The sequence below is a fragment of the Oratosquilla oratoria genome, chromosome 15 (genome assembly GCF_046742065.1).
Source record: "Oratosquilla oratoria isolate Oo_2021 chromosome 15, ASM4674206v1, whole genome shotgun sequence".
NCBI lineage: Eukaryota > Metazoa > Arthropoda > Malacostraca > Stomatopoda > Squillidae > Oratosquilla > Oratosquilla oratoria.
In genome coordinates, this window is record NC_134791.1 from 56,562,546 (window position 1) to 56,587,233 (window position 24,688).

The 24,688-nt window shown below is 39.8% G+C and overlaps 1 protein-coding gene across 4 annotated transcripts in view; it reads right to left on the minus strand.

Annotated features, from left to right (window-relative positions):
• LOC143033456 (protein ST7 homolog) overlaps positions 1-24,688 on the minus strand; it is a 117,703-nt gene that overhangs the window by 19,246 nt on the left and 73,769 nt on the right. For all 4 annotated transcript variants that reach the window (XM_076198921.1, XM_076198924.1, XM_076198923.1 and 1 more), the window contains exon 6: positions 15,441-15,538. In XM_076198921.1, the coding sequence (XP_076055036.1) occupies positions 15,441-15,538 (98 nt within the window). The remainder of the gene's footprint in view (positions 1-15,440; positions 15,539-24,688) is intronic.

Sequence of the window (24,688 nt, forward strand, 5' to 3'; positions counted from 1 at the left end):
GCATGATCTCTGGAATCTATGAACTAAATGACTATCTGATGTGATATGTGATTTGGTTTAACGTCACACACTCCCCCCCCCCCTATCGGGAGGATAGGGCGGTGCCCCTCACAGAGGGCTTTGTAGCATGGAATTTAATGAACCATGCCCTTGGTTCAACTTCACCAGTGGCAGGATTCGAACTGCCCTCACATTGACCTTCGCTGCAAGTAACGATGCCCTAACCCGCTCAGCCAGTGAACATTCTCTACCTTTCCTAAAGCCACAGGGTTCCTTACCAATTACTCCCTCTGTTCCTGTCTTATTTCTCTCAATTAAAAGCCCATAAGCTTTCCCTACTACACTCAACAAAGATCCCTCTGAAACTACCACAATAACATTTGTCCCTTTTTCCTTTGTATAGTAGAACTATGCAGGCACTCCTCCAGTTGTCTGGCATTCTTCCCTACTTTAAACGTGTATTAAACAATCTTACTAGCCAGTCCACTATTACTATACCTCACTTCTTCAGACACTATGCATGACTCCCATCCAACCCAGGTATCTTACCTGCTATTATCATTTTCAAAAGTTCCTTGTACTGCATCTTTTCTATTTCTTCCATTTTCCTCTCCAATCACCATCATTTTCTTAGTACCTTCCACTGCCACAATCAATTCCTCCTTATCCTTCTCAACATTTAACAGTTCTCTAAAATGCTCTACCTATCTTCCCCTTACTTCCTCCACTTCTATGAACATCTGTCCATCTGCACCTTTTATCTTCTCTTTTATGCCTGACTCACCTCAACATCTTCCCTTAACCTCTTCCATACGGTGCCGCCTACGTAGGCGGCATGAGGAGCAAGTGGATACGCGAGGCTGCCATATCGGCGTCTTGATTATATTTATTGTAGTTGCCCCTGCGTAATGACATACTCTCTAAACTGTCTTCATCACATTTTCTATGGTTATCAAAATTCACAGGTGAAAGAGAGAACGATTGATATAAGCGGTGACTATTTTTTATGATGCGAGTATTATGACGCAACATCGTACGTCTGGCAGCTAATGCTGCCCGCGAGATTTTGGCCCAGAGTGAAGTGGTTAACCACTTCCATACGGTGACGCCTACGTAGGCGGCATGAGGAGCAAGTGGGTACTCGATGATGCCGACGTCGGCATCTTGATTATATTTATTGTAGTCGTACCTACGTAATTTCCATTCTCTCTAAACTGGCTTCATCAATTTTCTATGGTTATTAAAATACACGGGTGAAAGAGAACGAACGATTGAGCACTGACTTTATTCTTTATGCCATTATTATGACACAACATCGCACGTCGGGCAGCTACTGCTGCCAGACATGCGATGTGCCCCGGAGTGAAGAGGTTAACTTCCTTCCAAAACATTTTTTACTACTTTCAATTTTTTTCTGTCACACTCCTCCCCCATTTTACATCTGTTCTCCTCTGCTTGCTTTATTCTTTTTTTTTTTTTTTTTTTGTACCTCTCATATGTTTCCAGTCCAACTTTGCAACCAATCCCTAAATGTTTGCTTCTTTTCTACTATCATCTTCACTTTATCATCCCACCACTCACTACCTTTACATGTATTCCCTCCCATCCTCCTTATTCCACATGTCTTTGCACACCATGTCACTTCCTCCATGAAACATTTTCATTCCTCTTCCATTTCTACCTCTACTCTACCCTTCACCATCTCCCACCCCTTTGTCATCTTGTACTTCTGCTCATTTTCCTTCTCATTTAAAAAGTTCACTCTGAGCATCTCTACATTACATCCTTTTCTTCTTGCTCCAGCTATCCTCAACTCTCAACTTTCCTTCCACCAAAAAATTATCTGATATTGCCCCCCTTCTCTCCCTAAGAACATGGATATCTAGAACTCTTCCTATCCTTCCTTTGGATACCATTACATGGTCCAATAATGACTATCAACCAACCTCCCTTCCACCACCCTTTCCCATGTATACTTGTGCTTTACTTTTTTCTTAGTTTTAGCTATCATCAACTCTATACACATCACCACCAACTCTCCACTATAATTCTTACCTGGCACTCCAAATTTCCTAACCACTCCATATATTGGTTTATCACCTACTCTGGCATTGTAATCTCCCAATATTATTACATCAACATTCCTCCCAAAATTCTCTAGACACCCATTTAAATCTACCCAAAAAACCTACCTACTACACTCTTCTCACTACCATGCCAATAAGTGCTTTCAAGGTTTTCCCATCCCAGTTTTACCTTCACCCTCATTAATCTTGAAGATAGTTCTTTCCACTCCACCACATGATTTCCTATCTCATCACTTACTAGCACAGCCATCCTCTCCCTTGCCCCCCCTCCTCATTCCTAACACCCTCCCCACTATACTCCCAAACTCATAACCTCCCCCTCTTTCAACTTAGGACCCAGCCACACATCACAATTCTTGTCAAATGTTAATTTGAAAAGCTGCAGGGCAACTTTGCTTTTGGTATTCTAGACTTCACTAAGACCAATTCAACAATGTGTTTAATATTCGTATTGGTTTAACTTCTCTTAGTTCATCATTCAGCTTCTCAATATATGACACAAAGGTAATATGACCTTTGGAGATTTGAAAAATAAGAAATTGTAAACAAAGTTTTTTCTATTCAAACAAACTCATTTGAGTCATATATGTGTGACTGGTGCTTTAGTTTCATTTCATGCCAACATATCCATCTTCCTTCTCACAAACATACTGCCTATCTCTTCCCTTTAACCTCTTCCATACGGTGCTGCCTACGTAGGCGGCATGAGGAGCAAGTGGATACGCGAGGCTGCCATATCGGCGTCTTGATTATATTTATTGTAGTTGCCCCTGCGTAATGACATACTCTCTAAACTGTCTTCATCACATTTTCTATGGTTATCAAAATTTACGGGTGAAAGAGAGAACGATTGATATAAGCGGTGACTATTTTTTATGTGAATATTATGACGAAACATCGTACGTCTGGCAGCTAATGCCGCCTGCGAGATTTTGGCCCGTAGTGAAGGGGTTAATACTTATTTATACTACATCCATGCACATTTAAAAACCTGAATTTTTGGGCTCTGGTTGGAAATCTCCTCCCAAACCTTGAAGTATAGCTTTCCATACACCTGTAGACTTATGGTTATGGAACAAGTTGAATAACAATATAATCCATACTACTACCATAATTTAAGGGACAGTTTAATTCATGAAAGCAAAGAAACGATTCCATAAGCACAACTCTAAACTTATATACTACATACAATGAAGTAAATACACACTGTTAGACAAAATTGCAGCGATCATCTAGAAAACAAGAAAAAATATTTCCTAAGGCTACAAGAAAAGAGTAAATCCAACTACAAATTAGATATAACTTTCCTGAATAAAAATAAAAATAAATAAACTGAAAAAGTAAAAAAAAAAAAAAAAAAAAAAATTGAAAGAGAAGGGCAACTGCCAACAAGGAAGTCTGGTGAGGCAACATGTGAGGACAAAGTTTTTAACCTCTTGAATATGATGATGCCTATGTACTTACCTAATTTAAGTATACAGAAAAGGAGCAATGCTTGTTGTATCCTGTGTCCTATTCTCTAGATTTCTAACACACCTAGACTTAAATTCATGTACAGTTCCAACTTAGTCTATACCTTTTGATTTCCAATTACCATATTTAGATTTGAACTTATGTATTGTTTGAGCTTGGGCCTTACCACCTTATAACCTATTCCACATGTACATCTATATAGAAAACTGTATTTTTTCACATTCTTTCAACATGTGGTCTTTCTTAATTTACTTCTATGACCTCTTAAAGCCCTCCCATCTTTAATCAGATCTCTTCTATCAATGCAATCTATACCCTTTAATGACCTGAATGCTGTAATCATGTCACCTCTTTCTCTTCAATCTTTCAAAGATGGCAGACCCAGTACCTTTAGTCTTTCCTCATATGGTTTATCTGCCAGGTGGGGGACCAGTTTGGTTGCTGCCCTTTGTATTCTTTCAATCTTTCTTATATCCCTCACTCTGTGTGAGGACCATAATACTGCTACATATTCCAGTCTTGGACGTATCAGTTTCAATGAGTTTTTTCATCATCTCTTCATCCACATAATGGAATGGCACTTTAATCTTTTGCAGTAGTCCATATGTCTTTCCCACAATCCTGCTGATATACCTGTCAGGTGACAGGTTATCTTTTATTAACACTCCCAAGTCTTTCTCTTCTTTTGTTTTTGTAATGTGTTCGCTTCCCAAGGAATTTAAGGATGGTCTTTTGCCACTATTGTTCATTTTCAATACTTTGCATTTTTTTGGTATTGAACTTCATTTCCCAGTTTTGGCTCATGCAAAAATAGTATCTAGATCATTTTGCAATATTCTACCATCCTCCTCATTTTTTACTCCTCATAATTTTTCAATCATTTGCAAACATGTCATTAACATAAACATTATTGGTGCAAGCACTGAACCTTGTGGTACTCCACTCATTACTGCTCTCTAGCTCGACATCTTATCCTTTACTACTGTTATCATTTATCTTTCCTTCAAATAGTCTTTAATCCATTCTAGTAGTTTGCCTCTCAGTTTTCCAACATGCTCCAATTTCCACATAAGTCAACTGTGAGGTACTTTATCAAATGCTTTCTCTAGGTCCAAGTATACACAGTTCACCCACCCCTCTCTCTCTCGCACTACATCAATCACTCTCAAGTAAAAGCTTAAAAAGTTCAACACACATGACCTTACAGATCTGAAGCCAAACTGTCAGAATGTTCATCTTTTCATGATATTTGGTCCATCAATCTTTCACAATCCTATTGTGCTGGCTAGTGATATTGGTCTATAATTTAGTGGTGTTTCCTTGTTTGCACCTTTGTGAAGTGGCACCACATTTGCCCTTTTCCAATCAAGTGGCACAATGCCTTTTTTTCATGAACATGTAATAAGACTGTGGATCTTGTCCACTAGTTGTTCCCTACAGTAATGTGCACAGACACTGTAAGGGGCAGGTGCTTTGGGCTGGAAATTAGGCACTTCACTCTTTTGTATTATTCGTATTTGGCAACTATCCGGTAGGGTGCAACACCATTTTCAATATTATAATTTCTGAATGGTAAGAAAATGGAAAAAAGCCTGTGAGAAATAATTTTTCATTCATTTTTATATATTTTTGTGAAGGGCATTTTTGGGGCACAGGGCAAAGGGGCAGGTGCTCGGGCACCCCCTGCACCCCCCCCTCTGGTTCCCTACATTCTTCAAGTATCCAGTTTGAGATCCCATCAGGTCCTGAGGCTTTTGTCACACCCAATGATACCAGGAGATTGAGCACCTCCCTCACTTCTACATTTATATCTACTAAACCTGGTTTTTTGCTCCCCCCCTGCTTTTATCCAAAAAGTTGCACTATTTTGCAAAGACCGATTGGAAACTTTCATTAATTACTTCTGCCACAGCTGAGGCTTCTTCAAAGACCTCACCATCTACTATTAACTTAATGATTTCTTACCTGTGTCTCAATTTACCGTCTATGAACCTGTAAAATAGTTTTGGTTCATCTTTCCATTTTTTTATTACACATCTTTCAAAACTGCTTCTTCCCTCCCAGTGAATTCTGGTATAGTCATTCCTAGCTTGTTGGTAAGCTTCTTTTGTTTTATTGCTTCTTTTCTTTCTCCACTTTCCCCAAACCACATTTCTGTCCTTTTTCACAATCTCACACTCTTTATTAAACCAATCCTGTTTTTGTTTCTTCCCTTCTATAGTCTTTGGCACATGTTTGTTCACTCCTAGGTTGTACATGTCAAGATTTCCCATTTCCTCCTTATTCCTATGGTATTCATGAATTCCCTCTGGTTTGTTTCTTCAAAATATTTTCTCAACCCTAAGTAATCTGCTTTCCTAAAATTGCATCTCCCTTGCCTGTGTGATTCATTGCTTGGCTCTATTTCCTCACCCTCCTGCTGAAATTCAATTGTAACATGGTCATTTTTTCCTAGTGGGCAATGGTAGTTCAAGATGATGTCCCCTCTTACCTGGGTCACTTCCTTTACCCACTGGGTCATTGCATTCTCTATTGCTATACTCAACAGTGTATTTCCCCAGGAATCTGCTCTGCCACTTGCTTCCCATTCCTCCCAGTTGATGTCACCACAATTAAAATCTCCAACAAGGACTGTTACTACTTTGTTAAATATTTTTCTTTAGAAAAAAAAAAAAAAAAAAAAAGTATCCTTTGATATTTCTTGATATTCAGTTTCATCCTAAGCTCTTGTTTTGAGGGGGAACATATGCCACCATGAAGTCTTTTTTATTGTGTCCTTTAGTACTGATCTTTGGGTGAATTGCTTCAGCCCTCCTTTCACTCAGGTTTGCTTCTTCCATCTTTACATCACATCTCACCACAAACATTACTCCTCCAGCCTTTCTACCTTCTCTCTTCTCCAGGTGTATCTGTTGTTCCCAACTGTATATCAACTTTTTGGGTGAGTTTAGTCTCTACTAGACACCATATATCAGGCTCATTTATTCTTAAATAATCATCTGTCTCCAACCTAGCTGATAGTAAACCATCAATATCAGCATATGCTATTCTAAGTTTCCTTTACAGTACTGCCTTCTTGTTTTCTTAGAAACCATTTCCTCACCCTCTGATTGACAACTTTCCATGTTGAGAACGCTGGTGTTGGCTTCCTGATTATATCAATTTTGTCGTAGCTGCGTGACCCCCATATTCTGTGAACAGGCTTGCTTACATTTTCTGTGATGTTGTTCTTATTCAGGGTGAAAGAGTATAACAGCAGTAACTTTATATTTGTAATGTGTGTATTGTGATGCATCACTGTACATCAGGCAACCTGATGAGTACACTAATATTTGACTTGTACTGAAGAGGTTAATGGTACAGAGTTTCACTTATATGAGCTATATCAAATACATAAGATGGAGCTACAAAAACTCTAAGAATAAATACAGCAGGCTACAGAGGGACGGGAAAGAGGATGTTTGCTTTAGTGGGGATTTTGTGAATGGGGATATTATCACAAAGAGAACATAAGCCCTTCACTGGTCCAGGATGTAGGAAGACAGAATTGAACTAATACATGTTTATTCTATATTTATAAAGGAGGTAGCCAACCAAGGCATCCACCCATCCCCACCCAATTCCACTCCCATACCTCACCCATTTGTTTCCCTCTCATCTTAGCTCCTCCTGGTTGACAAGCAGTTGCTTTGTACTGGAGTATTGACTGCATACTATCATGCAGAAGTGATTGCATGACAGCATGCTGCTTTAGGGACCATTTTGAATTGCTCTACAAACTGGAGTTGCACACTGGTTGTCTCTGTTGGAGAGCATAGTGATGCTGCTTTTGTATTACAATTCTCCCTCCTTTAAGCCTTTCCCTTGAAACTACCCTTTATCACTTCTCTGACCATATATCTTATTCATCTTTAGAGAAGTCAGAATATATATATATATATACATATATATATTTATATATATATATAAATATATATATATTTATATATTATATATATATATATATATATATATATATGCAGGAAAAACACTGGGAGCATGTGTTCTTGAAAATGCAAGGTTGACCACGAGGAAAAACTACTAAAGCAGAGCAATTTCGTGTATTCACACCTTCAGTGCAAATAATACATAATGAAAGATACAAAGGTGCAGAATATATAGGTGGGAAACAAAGGGACCGTGAACACATCCTGGTGAGAGAGGAGAGGTAGTACCCATGGACTAACTGCGTGACATAAACGCGGACGGACACTTAGTCCATGGGTACTACCTCTACTCTCTCACCTGGATCTCTCCACGTTCCCTTTGTTTCCCACCTATATATTCTGCACCTTTGTATCTTTCACTATGTATTATTTGCACTGAAGATGTGAATACACGAAAGCGCTCTGCTTTAATAGTTTTTCTTCGTGGTCAACCTTGCATATATATATATATATATATATATATATATTAGGGTGGCACTGAAAAAATTATTTTCGATTTTTCTTGCTGCCTTTAACCAAGTTGTTTGTATAGTTGAAAAAATATTTCTTGCAAAATTTGAGTGAAATCGGTTAATATTTAGAACTGCCGCATCGATGTTGAAGTTTCGAGAATTGGTTATAAGGAAAGAAAAAGAGAAAACATCGGATAGAAAATTTGAACTAACTGAAACGGTCAATTTCTCTTCAAAAACAGAACAAATACAGAACAAAAAACAGAAGAAAGTCTCATCATTGATCAATCAGCACTTCACTTGGAGGGATTTTCCTTCCGATGTTGCTCAACTACTTGAAGGATGAACTGATGCTGAGACTCATCTCGGGTCAACTGCAAATTGAAATCCTGCATCAAAGCGACACCTCTCTCGGCACGATCATTGATGACTCCAAGAGCTTTGGCACGTCGTTGACCAAGAAGGTATTGCGTATCATTTTTCCAGTCTTCCACCGGGAGTTCCAGGAACTTTCGACCACATCCAAGTCGATCGAGAAGAAGGGAACTCGCAGGCGTTGCAAAGTCTGAGAGCCTCTTGGACGTTGCTCCAGAAGGGTTCAACTTGATTCGTTTAGGGGGTTGCTTTCCTCCTTCCGCACCAACTTCCTTCATGGCTTTTGCAAGTTCTTCAAGAACCGTCTCTGGCGTTTCAAAATCAAAGAGAGCCAGGCCCACAAGGTGCTCGCTGAGGTACCAAAGGTGCCTTCCAAAGGTTCCAACAACGGCTTTTGAAAGCCCTTTGTCAACATCCTCATACTTCACGAGAGACTGGTAAAATCGAAGGTCTCTTGCTGGAGCTGCCGTAGCCTCTACAGCCGAGTACCATGCTGGCACATACAGAAACAGCACGAAGTTGATGAATCTTTTTAGTCCTTTTCTTTCTGAACTAGTGAGCTGGAACTGGTCCCTCAGAACCCAAATCTTCATTCCGTAGATCAGCGTCGCCATCCATCTGGCTCGGTGTAACGCTCCAGGGCGACGAAGATGTACCCCTCGAGGAGGCAAGCCTCCCAAAGTGATGATAGAGAGTTCCAGCAGTTCCTTGTAGTCATCACGCGGTTGACTTTTGGTGAGATGTCGACCAAAGAGCTCCAGAAATTCCTTTCGCTTTTCGAGAAGAGGGGCAACAATCTCCTCGTCGAGAAGAGGGCGAACGTCTTCTGATGTCGTTGCCAGGAACATCCATTGGTTCTTGAATCTTGAGAATAGAACTATCTCAGGTCCCGTCGACGGTCCCATACATTCTGTGAAGGCTTTCATTGCAACGAGTTCATGCATGTGATGTCGGCACGCAAGATTGAGAAGCTGTCGTCCAAGCGCTTGCTCTAGAAGGATGCACGTCCCTCCAATGATCCCCGTGTTCGAAGCCGTGGTATCGAAGCCGAGCCCAATTACACGGTCTTCAAGGCCCCAGTCCTGTAAAGCTTCCATCACAGCGTCAGCCTGGGCTTTTCCGGTTCCAGACGGGAGCATAGGTACACCAAGAAGCTTGTCCACTCCATCTCCCGAGACCAAGGTGGCTAAGCGATCCACAACTCCGCCAGTGACATGTGGAACGATTTTTCCGTCCCAGTGGACAATCAGTGGAGTGTCTGGAGAGAAGTTCTTTTTTATCTCTTCTGCCAACAAAGCTCGATGGGACCTTTGGGATCGACGGATAGACTCTCGATTCAGTGCGAGTGTTGCTTTATCATGTCCCAGACTGGAGACAGTTGCTTCTACCAGATGAACAGCACCCCGATTGCTTGTTTTCGATGTGGCAGTTCTTAATATGCACCGATTAAGCTGAAAATTTACGTAACTTATTTTCGTATGAATACCTATGATCCCACAAAGGGCCGTATGAAAATTCCAACTTTTAAAAATTACCCCCATGTTCAGTGCCACCCTAATATATATACTTACTCTTACTCCAATGGCTATCAGGACTGCAGTCCCTTCACCGCTTTCACTATGCCTCTCCAGACCAATCTGTCCTCCACTGTTTCCTTCCAATTTTGTAGGTCAGGGTTAATGCTGGCCACGTCATTCGCCACTCCATCACTCCACTGGTGCCTAGGTCTTCCCAGGGGGTATCTACCCCTTATACTTCCCTCCATCACCATTTTTGGCCATCTTGTTGGCTCCATCCTGGCACAGTGACCATTCCACCTTGCCCTTCTCTCACTTGTGATATTATGCAGCATTTGTTGTCCTGTCTGTTCTCTAATTTCCCTACTGTGTCTTTGCCTCCATTCTCCTGATTCCGCATCATACACTGGGCCCAGAATTCTTCTAATAATGGCATTTTCAAAGACTTCAAGTTTTCTTTTTCTTTGTTTGGTTAATGTCCAATTCTCACAACCATATAACACTGTTGGTCTAATTACAATATTGTATGTTCTCATTTTATACACACACACACACACACACACATATATATATATATATATATATATATATATATATATATATATACATATATATATATATATATACAATATAAATATATCTATTCATGAGCATGGGATTTTTCTCTCTCAGGAACAGACATAAGAACATAAGAACATAAGAAATAAAGGAGACTGCAAAAGACCATAAGGCCTACACTAGGCAGCTCCGTATCCATCACCACCTGTCATCCCCATCCATAAAGTTGTCTAATCGTTTTTTAAAACAACTGATAGTTTCAGCGCTTACTACATGGTTACTAAGTTTATTCCATTCATCGACCACCCTATTAGTAAACCAATTCTTGCCTATTTCCTTCTTAAATCTAAATTTGTCCAGTTTGTACCCATTACTGCGAGTCCTGCCCTGTTGTTTTATTATGATGACCTTGTTTGCATCACCCTTGTTATAGCCTTTGATCCACTTGAACACTTCTATTAGATCACCCCGCACTCTGCGTCTTTCCAGAGAGTGTAAGTTTAGGTGCCTAAGCCTCTCTTCGTAAGGCAAATTTCCGAGTCCTTGTATCATTTTGGTCATTCTTCTCTGTACTGATTCTAATGAATTTACGTCCATTCTGTAGGACGGAGACCAAAACTGTACCGCATAGTCAAGGATGGGTCTAACTATCGCTAGGTAGAGTTTAATAATTACCTCTGCACTTCTATTCGTTACCGTCCTAGCAATGAAACCTAATGCTCTGTTAGCTTTATTTCTGGCGCTAATACACTGCTTCCTGGTTTTAAGGTCCGGACTCACCAGAACTCCCAAGTCCCTCTCGCACTCAGATTTTTCTAAAAACGTGTTATCTAAGTTGTATCTATTTTCGGGGTTGTGGAGCCCTACGTTTAACACGCTACACTTAGAGATATTGAAGTTCATTTGCCACTTCACCGACCATGTTAACAGCTTATTAAGGTCATCCTGCAAAATCTGGGCGTCGTCTCCTGACCTAATTAGGCGTCCTATTTTAGTGTCGTCCGCAAACTTACTAACATCACTATTTAACCCTTCGTCCAAGTCGTTTATATACATAATGAACAACAAGGGACCCAAAACCGAGCCCTGGGGAACCCCGCTAGTAACATTGCCCCACCTAGATTTTATTCCATTTATGGTGACCCGTTGCTTTCTGTTACTAATCCAAGCTCTAATCCATTCTAACACTTTTCCTCCTATGCCATGGGCTTTGATTTTATTTAGTAGTCTCTGGTGTGGCACTTTGTCGAACGCTTTGCTAAAGTCAAGGTAAATAACATCGTAATTTTCATTGTTGTCTGCCGCCTTATATACCTTAGTGTAAAAGGATAGAAGATTAGTCACACATGACTTACCCTTGGAGAAACCATGCTGTGAAACACGAATTAAATTATGCCCTTCAATGTGTTCTCTGAGTCTATTTACTATTATTGATTCAAGCATTTTTCCTATAACCGATGTCAAACTGATTGGCCTGTAGTTGCATATAGACGATCTATCTCCCTTCTTAAAAACAGGAACAACGTTTGCCTGCCTCCAAGCAGTTGGAACAGAACCAGTATCTACCGATTTATTGAATATTTCAGTTAACTGGTCGCAGATTTCAAATTTACACTCTTTAAGCATTCTTGGAAAAATTTCGTCTGGACCCGGAGATTTTGTAGCTTTAAGTCTGTCAATCTGCTTGACTACTTCCTCTTTACTAATGCTGATATTAGTTAGACTACTTTCTTCATCCCCTCTGAAAATCGGATCGCAGTCAGGTACTTTATCTAACCTCTCATCAGTAAATACCGATAGAAAATAATTGTTAAACTCCTCACTCATTTTTTCTTCCGATTCCGATTCCGATTCCGAGACTGAGGACACAACTCCAATATGGGGTTTATGAAGACATACATATACAAATATGTACACATATACATATATAAAACCTTGATTCATCCAAGACTGGAATATGCATCAGTGGTATAGTCACCACACAGAGTGAAGGATATAAGCAAGATCAAGAGAATATATTGAGCAGCAACCAATCTGGTCCCCAGCCTGGCAGATAAATTGTATGAGGAGAGAGTAAAAGTGCTGGGTCTACCAATTTTGAAAGATTGAAGAGGTGATATGATTACAATATTCAGGTCACTAAACAAGATAGATTGCATTGACAGAAGAAGCAAGCATTCATAGATGTGGCACTTGACACAATCACAATGCATTAAGAATAACCAAAATCTATGACATCACTGAGAAACAGATGGTGCCATGGGAAGGTTTTAAGAGAACGACTGAAGCAGTGTTTTGAAGCAGACAACCTAATTTCAAATTCCAATGAATACAAAATGAAAGTTTTAGTGTAATTTATCTAGCTATCATTGACTTTCATATGTACTAAAAACATATTCTGGTAAATTTAGGCACCTTTCATTTTCAAAGTTGTTACACTTTAAGAAAAATCACATGCTTAAAGGATGTGAAGAAATACTGCTTTTCATATAGATACATAAATACTCGGAATACCTTAGGAGATAAAGCTTAAGCTGGAACAATACATGAATTCAAACCTAATTATGATAATTGGAAATCAAGGATTCAGTCAGTACTGTTCATGAATTTGAGGCTAAGTATGATAAATTGGAGAGTAGCAGAAGGGACCTAACAGGTGTTGATACTTTCCTGCATACTACAATTACGTAAACACAATAAGGTTAGGGTGTCACAAATTGCAATGGAGGTCAGTGATGGTGGTTCCAACCCTGCCACTGGCAAGTTGAACTAAGGGCATGGTTCATTAAATTCCATGCTACAAAGTCCTCTGTAAGGGGCATCATCCTAGCCTACTGACAGGGGTAAGTTTTGTGACATTAAACCAAATCATCATCACATATATGCAAATATATACACCCATATAAAAAAAGACACATTTCAAAGCAAATGCCTGTGCACATGTTCTTGTAGAGTGTGATCAAGGAGGGTCCATCAGGGTGCTACATATGGAAACAACTTACTGAGAATGTCTGAAAGCCACCTTCATTATATGATCTAACACTATTAAACAAAATAAGTCATGTTCAACATAACACCCCTCTCAGCAATTAATTTCCTTTGATACACTGTGTCCTGATGCACCCTTCCTGATCAAAATCTACATGCACATGTGTACAGGCATTTGCTTTCAAGCACATGTCTTTTTTCATGTGGGTGTAAGGATTCATCAATACATGTAACTATGATTGAGTATACATGGTTAACCATTTTTATGTAAATGTTTGCATTAGTGCATATACTTATGTATTTACCTAGCTGTATTATACAGGAAGGGGAGCTATGCTTGTAGTGACCTGCCTTTGTATCTCACAACATCTAGTTTGTTCTTAAATTCTTGTATGGTGTTTGCAAATACTATTGTTTCATCCAATTTATTCCAGACATCCACCACTCTGTGTAGGAAAACAGTTTCTTCTTTTTTTTCAGATCTCTTCCATAACTATCCTTTTTAAGTTTCTTTTCATGTCCCCAGTTTGATTGGAAAAGGGGCTAACATGGTTCATATTCACAAAAGTGGATATAAGGAGACACCACTAAATTATAGGCTGGTATCATTGACCAGCACAATAATGAAACTATGTGAAAGGATTGTAAAAGAATGATGGACCAAATTCCTTGAAGATATGAACATTCAGACAAACAGTCAGTTTGGTTTGAGATCTGGAAAATCATGTGTGCTTAACCTTTAAAGCTTTTACTAAAGAGTGATTGATGTGCTCCAAGAGATAAGGGGATGGGTGGACTGTGTATATCTCAACCTAGAGAAGGTTTTTGATAAAATACCTCACAGTTGTGTGGAAATTGGAACATATTCAAAGACTAAGAGGCAAACTACTTAAATGGATGAAAGATTTTTTTGAAGATACATGAAGACAGAAGTAAAGGATATGATATCAAGATGGAAAGCAGTAACAAGTGGAGTTCCACAAGGTTCAGTGCTTAGACCAATGATGTTTCTTACCTATGGCAATGACATGATGGACAGAACATGTAGCTATACCAACAGGTTTGTAGATTATGCAAAATCATAACAACAGCGAAAGACGAGGACTGTAGGATATTGCAAAATTATCTAGACACTATTTTTCCATGTAGCTAAGGATAGGAAATGAATTTCAATTTAAAAGAATGCAAAGTACTGGAAATGAGCAATGGAGGCAAAAGAGTCTTTAAATTATGCCTTAGGAAGTGAGCCCATTGCAAAAGAAGATTTGGGAGTGTTGATATAAGGCAACCTGTCACCTGACAGACATATCAGCAGGATTGTGGAAGAGACATACAGATTGTGAATGAAGAGATAATGAAAAAACTCATCAAAACCTTGATACATCCAAGACCAGAATAGGCATCAGTGGTATGATCCCTACACAGAGTGATGGATATAAGCAAGATCAAGAGAATAAAAAGGGCAGCAACCAAAGTGGTCCCCTGCCTGACAGATAAAACATGTGAGGAAAGCCTAAAACATTTGGTCTACAAAACTTGGAAAGATCAAAGAGAAAGAGATGATATGATTATAGTATTCAGGTCACTAAAGGGGATATATTGCATTGACAGAAGAGATTTTTTGATAAAGGGTAGAAGGACATTAAGACATCATGAGAATAAATTAAAGAAGAACATATCTAAAAGATGATGTAATACAATTTTCCACAAAGATGCATGTATACTTGGAATGGCTTAGGACATATATCCCAAGCTGGAACAATACATGAATTCAAATCTAAATATGTTAATTGGAAATCAAGGATATACATTAAATTGGAACTGTACATGAATTTGAGCTATGTATGATAAAATGGAGAGATGGAGAACCCAATGAGCACTGCTCCTTTCCTGTACACTACAATTAGGTTAGTAAATTAGGTAAATATACACACATACACAAACCTTAAAAATATCAGCTCTATAATGAAATGGCCTTATCCATTAATTTACTGTTTCACTTACATCTCTAAACATTTTGATGGCCTCCTTCATCTTGCCCAGCTTTCTTGCACACATGGCTAGCCGTCTCTTGATGTAAATTAGCACATTTGTGTCTCTCCCTGCAATTTTTTTCCATCATGATACAAAGCAGAATTTTAAAAATGTGTTGACATAGAATTACTAATAATAATGAAAAAAATTCATAAGCATCTGCCTGACATGAAATCATACAAAAAATCAAGTCTATCACAGATGATAAAAAAATAAATAAAAATAAAAATACATAATTACTATGCATTCCACCTAATTCTACAAGTGATTATTTGGGCTGGAAAAATACACTGTTAATCAAATTATGCTAAGTTCAAGAAAAAATATATGAAGCTGACCAAACAAATCAAATGCCATCTGAATATACTCTTATTATAATATTGTTAATGAGATGAGTCATATGTAATACAGAGAAAAAATGTAGAAACAAAACTTAATTGAGTAAATAAAATATGTTCATCATAATTTGCTACATAATCAACTGTGGAACAGATCATTCTTAAAACATTGAATTAATATATTAAAATGATCACATGATTCTTAAATTTACAAAGTGGAAATGACAGAAATAGACAAAATATACATATAACAAAGATACAACTATGTTAAAGCAACATACACATATCCATATACCAAATGGCCCTTCCCCCTTTACAAGTCAGTTGAACACCCAAGGTATGCACAAGGTATTCACACATCCTACAGTCATCCAGCACCTATTTCTTATCCCATTTATCTTGGCTCCTTATGGATGAAAGGCCAATCCTGTTCCCAGTCCATTGCCTGAGTCATAAGCAATGGAGAAAGACAAAGCAGCTCCACAGCAGAGCCCAACAGAACCTGGTTTACCCCCACTTCTTCATTACAAGGTGCCCCTCTCCCTCACCCACACAAGAAAATACAGAGAAAACAATAAATCCCTTCAGGATATGTCAATTATCAACCATACACACACACTCACCACTCACACCTATCTCTTGCCCTGTCCCTTCCATACTCAATAGGCATTCCCCTTACCTAATGCACCTCTTCACCCTATCCATTCATTTAATTCTCAGTCTTCCCCTTAAGTTCACTCCACCCACCTCAGCCTTACACACTCTTTTGGCTAGTTTCACTTCACTCATTCTTTCCATATGCCCAAACTATTCCAGTATTTGATAAACCTGGTCTGCCAGTTCTCTTTTTATCCCTACTTTCTGTTTCACACCTTTATTTTTCCCTCTATCTATCCTCATAATTCCATCATATTTTTAAACACCATCTCAAAAATATTAAACTCCTTTCTACCTCCATTAAATTTCAAGTCTCTGACCTATAGTGTCATAGGCACAAGCCCCCTTCATATAGTCTTCTCTTCATGTTCATGCCCAGATAACTATTTCTCATGACACTTTTCATTCTGCAGACATTAACTTGCTCCCCTCACTCTAATTTACCTCTACTCTCACTCCTCTCTTCCCTGATACATGTGACCCTCCATACTTAAAACTTTTCACTTCCATCAGCCACCCCTTTAAGGCTCGAATCCAATTCACTGCCACCCTTTCCCTTATACATCTCATCACGTTACTTTTACCTATATTTACTTTCAGCTTCCTCCTTTCACATATTCTGCGAAACATTCTTAGATCCTGGTGACCTAACCACAAAGTGTCACCTGCAAATAACAGCTGGTTCACTTCTCATTTCCTTCTATTCTCACTTACTATCTCCAGACCCTTATCCATCACCCTTGCATTAAGTCTTACAGCCTTGATAACATTATATACATTACACTAGTGCAGCCCTACTTCAACCTTTAAACAACTCGCTCTCTCCACTTCCAACCCCCATTCCCATATATCTGCAACACATCCTACAATGCTTTCTTTCAACACTGTCATGTGCCTTCTCCAGATCCATAAAAGTCTTAAAGAGATCCTTACCTTTTACCTAAAAGCTTTTGCATATCTACAACAAAAATTTGATCTATGCATCCTTTCTGAAATATACACTACTTTTCCACAATTACTCTCTGTTCCCCTCCAAATCCTCTCAAGTAACACCCTCCCATATGTCTTACTATCTAAACTTAGCAGATTTATCCCCCTAAAACTACTACATTAATTTTGCTACCTTTTCCTTTGTATTGGAATTATACACTTATCCAGACCTCTAGCACATTTCCCTCCCTTAGACATGCCTATAACAACTTTACTAGCCAATCCATGTGACACCCATTTAACCCAGGTGCATTCATCACTTCCAATACCCTTTGTACTTTATCTTTTCCTACTGCCCTATCATTTCCTTCTAGTATCACAATTATCTTCCAAGTGCCTCCCACTGCCATAATCAGGTCTCTCCTTATCGTCCTCCACATTCAACAAATTTCTGAAATACTAAAGGTAGTGAAAGGTAGCGAGGTAGATAGGTGCTCAGAGCAAACTGTTTAAATAAGAAGGAAAAGGAGCAGAAGTATAGGGAGAAACAGAGAGAAGTGTTGGAGGTGGTGCAGGATAGAATAAAAGTAGGTGTGGAAGAGAAATGGGGGGGTTTTCAAGGATGAGGTGACAAGATGTAAAAAGATGGTATGTGGAACAAGTAGGATGGGAGGGAACAGAAAGAAGGGTAGTGAGTGGTGGGATGATGAAGTGAAGAAGGTAGTAGAAGAGAAGCAAGCATTCAAGAACTGGTTGCAAAGTAGGATGAGATAAAAATGTAGGTGGTATAAAGAAAAAATAAGAGAAGCAAAACATAAGATAAAGGAGGCAAAAAGGAGAGCAGATGTAAAGTGGGGTAGGAGTATGATAGAAAATTTTGAAAGCAATAAAAAGATGTTTTGGAAGGAAACCAAAAGAGGAAGGAGAGGAGAGTCAAGTATAGAAGCAAAAGTAAGAGGTGCAGATGGACACATCTTAAAAAAAGAGGAGGCATTAAAGGGAAGATGGGTGGAGTATCTTAGAGAGCTGTTGAATGTGGAGGAGGATAGGGAGGGATTGGTGGTAGCAGAGGGAGGAGCTAAGAAAATGACAATGATGGGAGAGAAAAATGGAGGAGAAATAAGAAACAATGAGGTGCAAGTAGCTCTGAAAATGATGAGAGCAGGTAAGGCACCTGGATTAGATGAATGTCATGTGGAGTGTCTGAAGAAGAGATGTACAGTATTAGTGGACTGGCTTGTAAGGTTGTTTAATATGTGTCTAAGGGAGGACAATGCCAGAGGACTGGAGGAGTGCCTGTATATTTCCTCTTTACAAGGGAAAAGGGGACAAGTGTGAGTGTAGTAATTTCTGAGGGATTAATTTGTTGAGTGTAGTTGAGAAGGTTTATGAGAGGGCTTTAACTTAGAGGATTAGGAGAAAAACAGAGGAAATACTTGATGAAGAACAGTGTGTTTGGGAAAAGTAGGGCTTGCATGGATCAACCTTTTGTGGTAAGGCAGATATGTGAGAAAGCTCTAGGAAGAGGTAAGGTTTTTACTGGGGCCTTTATGGATTTGGAAATGGCTTATGACAGGGTACACAGGAAGGCACTGTGGGAGGTTTTACAGATATATGGGATTGGGGAAATCTGTTAAGAGCAATCAAGATTTTTTATAAGAGTAGTAGAGCCTGTGTTTGAACAGGAAATGGAGAGAGTGAGTGGTCAGAGGTTACGGTGGGTCTGCATCAGGTATGTGTCATCTCACCATGGCTGTTCAATGTGTACATGGATGGTGTGGTGCAGGAGGTAAAGATGAGGGTAATGGGCAGGGGACTAGAGATGGTTAAAGAAAATGAAAAAAAGTGGAAGGTAAACCAGGTATTGTTTGCTGATGACACTACACTTATGGCAGGGTAGTGAGTGGCCCTGATCATGTTTGCCATATACATCAATGACATGGATGAGAGTGTAGAGTGTTATATGAATTTCTTTGCAGATGATGCAAAGATACTAAAGAAGGTAAAAACGGAGGAAGACTGCAACTCATTGCAACAAGATTTGGACAAGATCTGGAATTGGACCCAAAAATGGGAAGTAAAATTCAATATAAAGAAATGTAGTATAATGGAATTTGGAAAGAGTAAAAACAGAATATCAATAGATTACAAAATTGGTGAAGAAAAGGTGAAAAAAGTAAACTCAGAGAAAGATCTTGGAGTGATGATTGGCAAGGACATGACACCAGATAAGCATATTAACAAATTATTCAGAGAAACCTACAATTTATTGAGATCAATCAAAGTGGTGTTTGCCTATTTGGATGAAGAAATGATAAAGAAAATCCTAACTACACTAATAAGACCAAAACTCGAGTACGCAGCAGCACTCTGGACACCCAATACCAATAAGAATATTAAAAAACTAGAAAGGTTATAAAGAGCAACAACTAAACTAGCACCAACTCTTTCCGAACTAACATATGAGCAAAGACTGTCCAAATTAGAACTACCAACTTTGGAACAGAGAAGAGAAAGAAGTGACCTGCTGACTATCTACAGAATAATGAAAGGAATGGAAGTTTTTGATAGGGATGACTTGTTAATATGAGACAATAGTAAAATGAGAGGACATGAAAAGAAACTAAAAAAAAAGATAGTTACAGAAGAAATTTAAAAAGGAACAGCTTCCCACACAGAGTGATAGATACATGCAAACACTATACAAGATTTTAAGAAAAAACTTGATGCTGAGAAATACAAAGATGGGTCACCACGAGCATAGCTCTCTTTCTATATAATACAACTAGGTAAATACAACTAGGGTCAGGAAGGATTAGGAGAGTGTGACAGAGTTGGGAAAGTATGTGACAAAAGAAAGTTGAAGATAAATGTGGGTAAAACTAAAGTGATGAGATGTACAAGGGGAGAGGATAGCAGTGAGTTGGAAGTAAATCTAAAAGGAGTGGGTGGAGGAAGTGGATAGCTTTAGTTATTTTGGGTTGCATGTGGCAGGAAACGGAGTGGAAGTGGAGGTAAATTGTAGATGGAGAGAAGCAAGTAAATGCCTTGGGGGATTAAAGTGTTATGAGAAAGGGGCATCTAGTGGTGCTTATGTGTGAATGATATATTGATGCAGCCCAAAGGGATTTCTCCCCATCTCTTTTTCTGCATGAGGGGACAGAGAGGGGGGTTGCCAATTAAATGAAGCAGCCTTGCTGTGGATGTACTCTGTCTTGCTACATTGCCTCTGACCCAGGGCAGTGGGAGGAATACAGGGATGACCCATAAGAACATAAGAATAAAGGAGACTGCAAAAGACCATAAGGCCTACACTAGGCAGCTCTGTATCCATCACCACCTGTCATCCCCATCCATAAAGTTGTCTAATAGTTTTTTAAAACAACTGATAGTTTCAGCGCTTACTACATGGTTACTAAGTTTATTCCATTCATCGACCACCCTATTAGTAAACCAAGTTTTAGTGGAAGAGGACTTGGGAGCCTTGTTGTACTACCGAAAAATGTAAAAGTGAACCAATATCTTTATTATGAACTCTTAAATGACCACCTGGAGGATTCTTTTAATAGCTCAGGTGCTCACATCTTTCAATAAGATCATACCCCAGCCCACACTGCTCGTAGTGTTACTCAGTGGCTTAAAGACTGTCATACACCTTACATAGCAGACTGGCCAGGCAATAGTCCTGACATAAACCCAATAGAAAACCTGTGGAACCACATTAAACAAGACCTGCAGGGTAAAGATACGAGCTCTGTGCCCAAGCTCGAAGCAGCCATTCGCCAATCCTGGACAAGTATAACCCCCGCACATCTTGTCAAGTACTCCACTTCCATTCCAAACCGCCTTCGTGAGATCATTGCATGTAAAGGCCACCCATCAAAGTATTAGAGGTACAAAGTGAGCTTTTGTTTATTGATTTATGACTCATTCATTCTCCTGATCACTCATTCTCACTAACCATTTGTACTTCCTTGTTGAGCACTGTATATGGGGCACCCCTATAGACTTGATCCACACATCATTTTGTCTGTGATAGAGGAGGACTCTGCTCGTAGAGAAATGATGAAACTTTTCTTACTGCTACTGTCCCTCTTTTATGCTGTCCCCCAACCCTTGTTGCTGTCCTGTACCATTCCTCTGAATTTCATTTCCTTGTTTTGCCTACCCTGTGGTGGGGGAAAAAGAATACTACCACCAAGTATTCCCACTTAGATCGTAAGAGGCGAGAAAAACGGGATGGGGATCGGGACCAGGTATCCTTCTCCCTGTAGCCCCACAGGGGACATTCCTACAAAAAGTGAAGGCATAAGAAGGTCTAGGGGTTTTCCAACCAGCACCCTAAGGTTTAGGTCTTTTAATATGCGTGAATGTGGTACAGATGAGAGTAAAAGGGAAGATATAGGTAGTATGTTTGTGAGAAGAAAGATGGATGTGTTGGCTTTGAGTGAGACTAAGTTGAGAGGGAAGGGCGAGTGTGAGTTTGGGAATGTAATTGGGAGGTTATCAGGAGTGAAGAGAGGGTGAGGGAGAGAAGGGGTGGCTATACCAGTAAGTGAAGAGATAGGTAAACGTGTAGTGGAGTGGAAGGTTTCCTCAAGGATAATGTAGATGAAGGTGAAACTGGGAAAGGAGATGTGGGTCTTTGTAAGTGCATATGGGCCTGGTAGTGAGATTATTGTAGAAGGAAGGGAGGCTTTTTGGATAGATTTAAATGAGTGCATAGAGGGATTAGGGAGGAACGTCAATGTAGTAGTACTGGGAGACCTTAATGCTAGGGTAGGAAATGAACCAATAAATGGAGTGGTTGGGAAATGTGGAGTTCCAGGAAATAATCGTAGTGGAGACTCGATGGTGGAGATGAGTCTAGAAAGAGTTGATGATAGCAAATACAGTGTTTCGGAAGAAAGTCAAGCATAAGTACACATGGGAGAGGGTGGTGGATGGAAGGGCGATTGATAGGGCCTTAATGGACTATGTAGTGGTAGATGGGAGTATAATAGAAGAGTTAAGGATGTACATGTGTTAACCCCTTCCATACGATGCCGCACACGTAGGCGTCATGAGGAGCAAGTGGATTCGCGACGCTGCCATATCGGCGTCTTGATTATATTTATTGTAGTCGCCCCTGTGTTTTTACATTCTCCCAAATGCGCCCTGAATCCCATTCTCTGTGGTTTTCAAAATTTGCGGGTGAAAGAGAGAACGATCGATATAAGCGGTGACTATATTTTATGATGCGAGTATTATTACGACACATCATACGGCTGGCATTGGCTGCTGCCCGCGAGATTTAAGTCCCGTACTGAAGTGGTTAAGGGGAGAGAATGGGGGAGTATCAGATCATTTTTAGTGGAAGGTAAGTTGAGAGTGGAGGATAGATGGAGAAAGAGGAAAAGGACAAAAGGTAGGGAGGTGCTTAGAGTGAACTCTTTAAATGAAAAGGAAAAGGAGGAGTACAAGAAGAAGCTGAGGGAGGAGTGGGAGAGAGTGAAGGATAGAGTAGAGCTAGGAGTGGAGGAGGAATGGGGATGGTTCAAGGAGGGAGTCACAAAGTGTGCAAAGATGGTGTGTGGAACAAGAAGGACAGGAGGAAATAGAAGGAAGGGTAGTGAATGGTAGGATGAGGAAACAAAGAAGGTTGTAGAAAAGAAGATGCGAGCTTTCACAGATTGGTTACAAAATAGGACGAGGGAGTCATATGAGAGGTACAAAGAAAAGAAAAGAGAAGTAAAGCACAAGGTAAAGGAGGCAAAGAGGAGAGCAGATGTGAAATGGGGTAAGAGTATGATAGAAAATTTTGAAAGTAATAAAAAGATGTTTTGGAAAGAAATTAAGCCAAGGAAGAGGAGGCGAATCAAGTAGAGAAGAAAAGGTAAAAGGTGCAGATGGAGAGATGATAATGGAAGAGAAGGCAGTAAGGGGAAGATGGGCAGAGTATTTTAGGGAGTTGCTAAATGTGAAGGAGGATAGGGAGGGAAAGATAATTGTAGTGGGAAGTGCCAAGAAAATGACTGTGATGAGTGAGGAAAATGGAGGAGAAATAAGGAAGGATGAAGTGAAGGCAGTTGTTAAGATGATGAGAGCAGGTAAGGCACCTGGGTTGGATGGATGCCATGCAGAATGTCTAAAAAAAAAAACGGAGGTACAGTGATGGTGGACTGGCTGATGAGGTTATTTAATGTTTGCTGGAGAGAGGGTAGAGTGCCGGAGGACTGGAGGAGTGTGTGTATAGTTCCACTTTACAAGGGAAAAGGGGACAAGTGTGAGTGTAGTAGATTCAAAGGGATTAGCTTGTCAAGTGTAGTTAGGAAGGCTTATGGGAGGATCTTGAATGAGAGGATTAGGAGAGGAACAGAGGGAGTAATTGGTGAGGAACAGTGTGGATTTAGGACAGGCAGAGGTTGCGTAGATCAGATATGTGAGAAAGCTATAGCAAAAGGTAAGGATGTTTTTTGGGCTTTTATGGATCTGGAAAAGGCTTATGACAGGGTAGACAGGAAGGCACTGTGGGAGGTTTTGCAGATATACGTGATAAGAGGAAAGTTTTTAGGAGCTGTCAAGAGTTTTTACGACAGTAGTAGAGCATGTGTCAGGATTAGACATGGAGAGAGTGAGTGGTTTGAGGTAAAGGTGGGACTTCATCAGGGATGTGTTATGTCACCCTGACTGTTCAACTTAAACATGGATGGAGTGGTGTGAGAGGTAAATCCAAGGGTGGTGGGTTAGGAATTGGAAATGTTTAAAGAAAATGGAGAAAAGTGGAAGGTGAGCCAGCTCTTGTTTGCGGACGACACTGTGCTTGTAGCAGGATCAGAGGAGGGATTTGAGGAGGTTGGTAACAGAGTTTGGTAGAGTGTGTGAAAGAAGAAAATTGATGATAAATGTGGGTAAAAGTAAGGTCATGAGATGTACAAGGGGTGAATGTGGCAGCAGACTGGAAGTGAGCATTAAGGGAGAACAACTAGAGGAAGTGGATAGTTTTAGATACTTGGGTGCAAATGTGGCAGGAAAGGGAGGAGTGGAGGTGGAGGTAGAATGTAGATTGAGAGAAGTGAGTAAATGCCTTGGTGGATTAAAAAGTGTAATGAGGAATAGATACTTTGGGAATGGATGCTAAGAGGAGACTGTATGAAGGAGTGATTGTGCCAACAGCACATGGAACATAAGAGAGGAAGAGAGAAGGAGTTTGAATGTGTTTGAGATGAGGTGTCTGAGAAGTATGATGGGGATTAATAGGCTAGATAGAGTGAGAAAGGAAGAGGTGAGAACAGGGGTGGTAAGGGAGTTGGG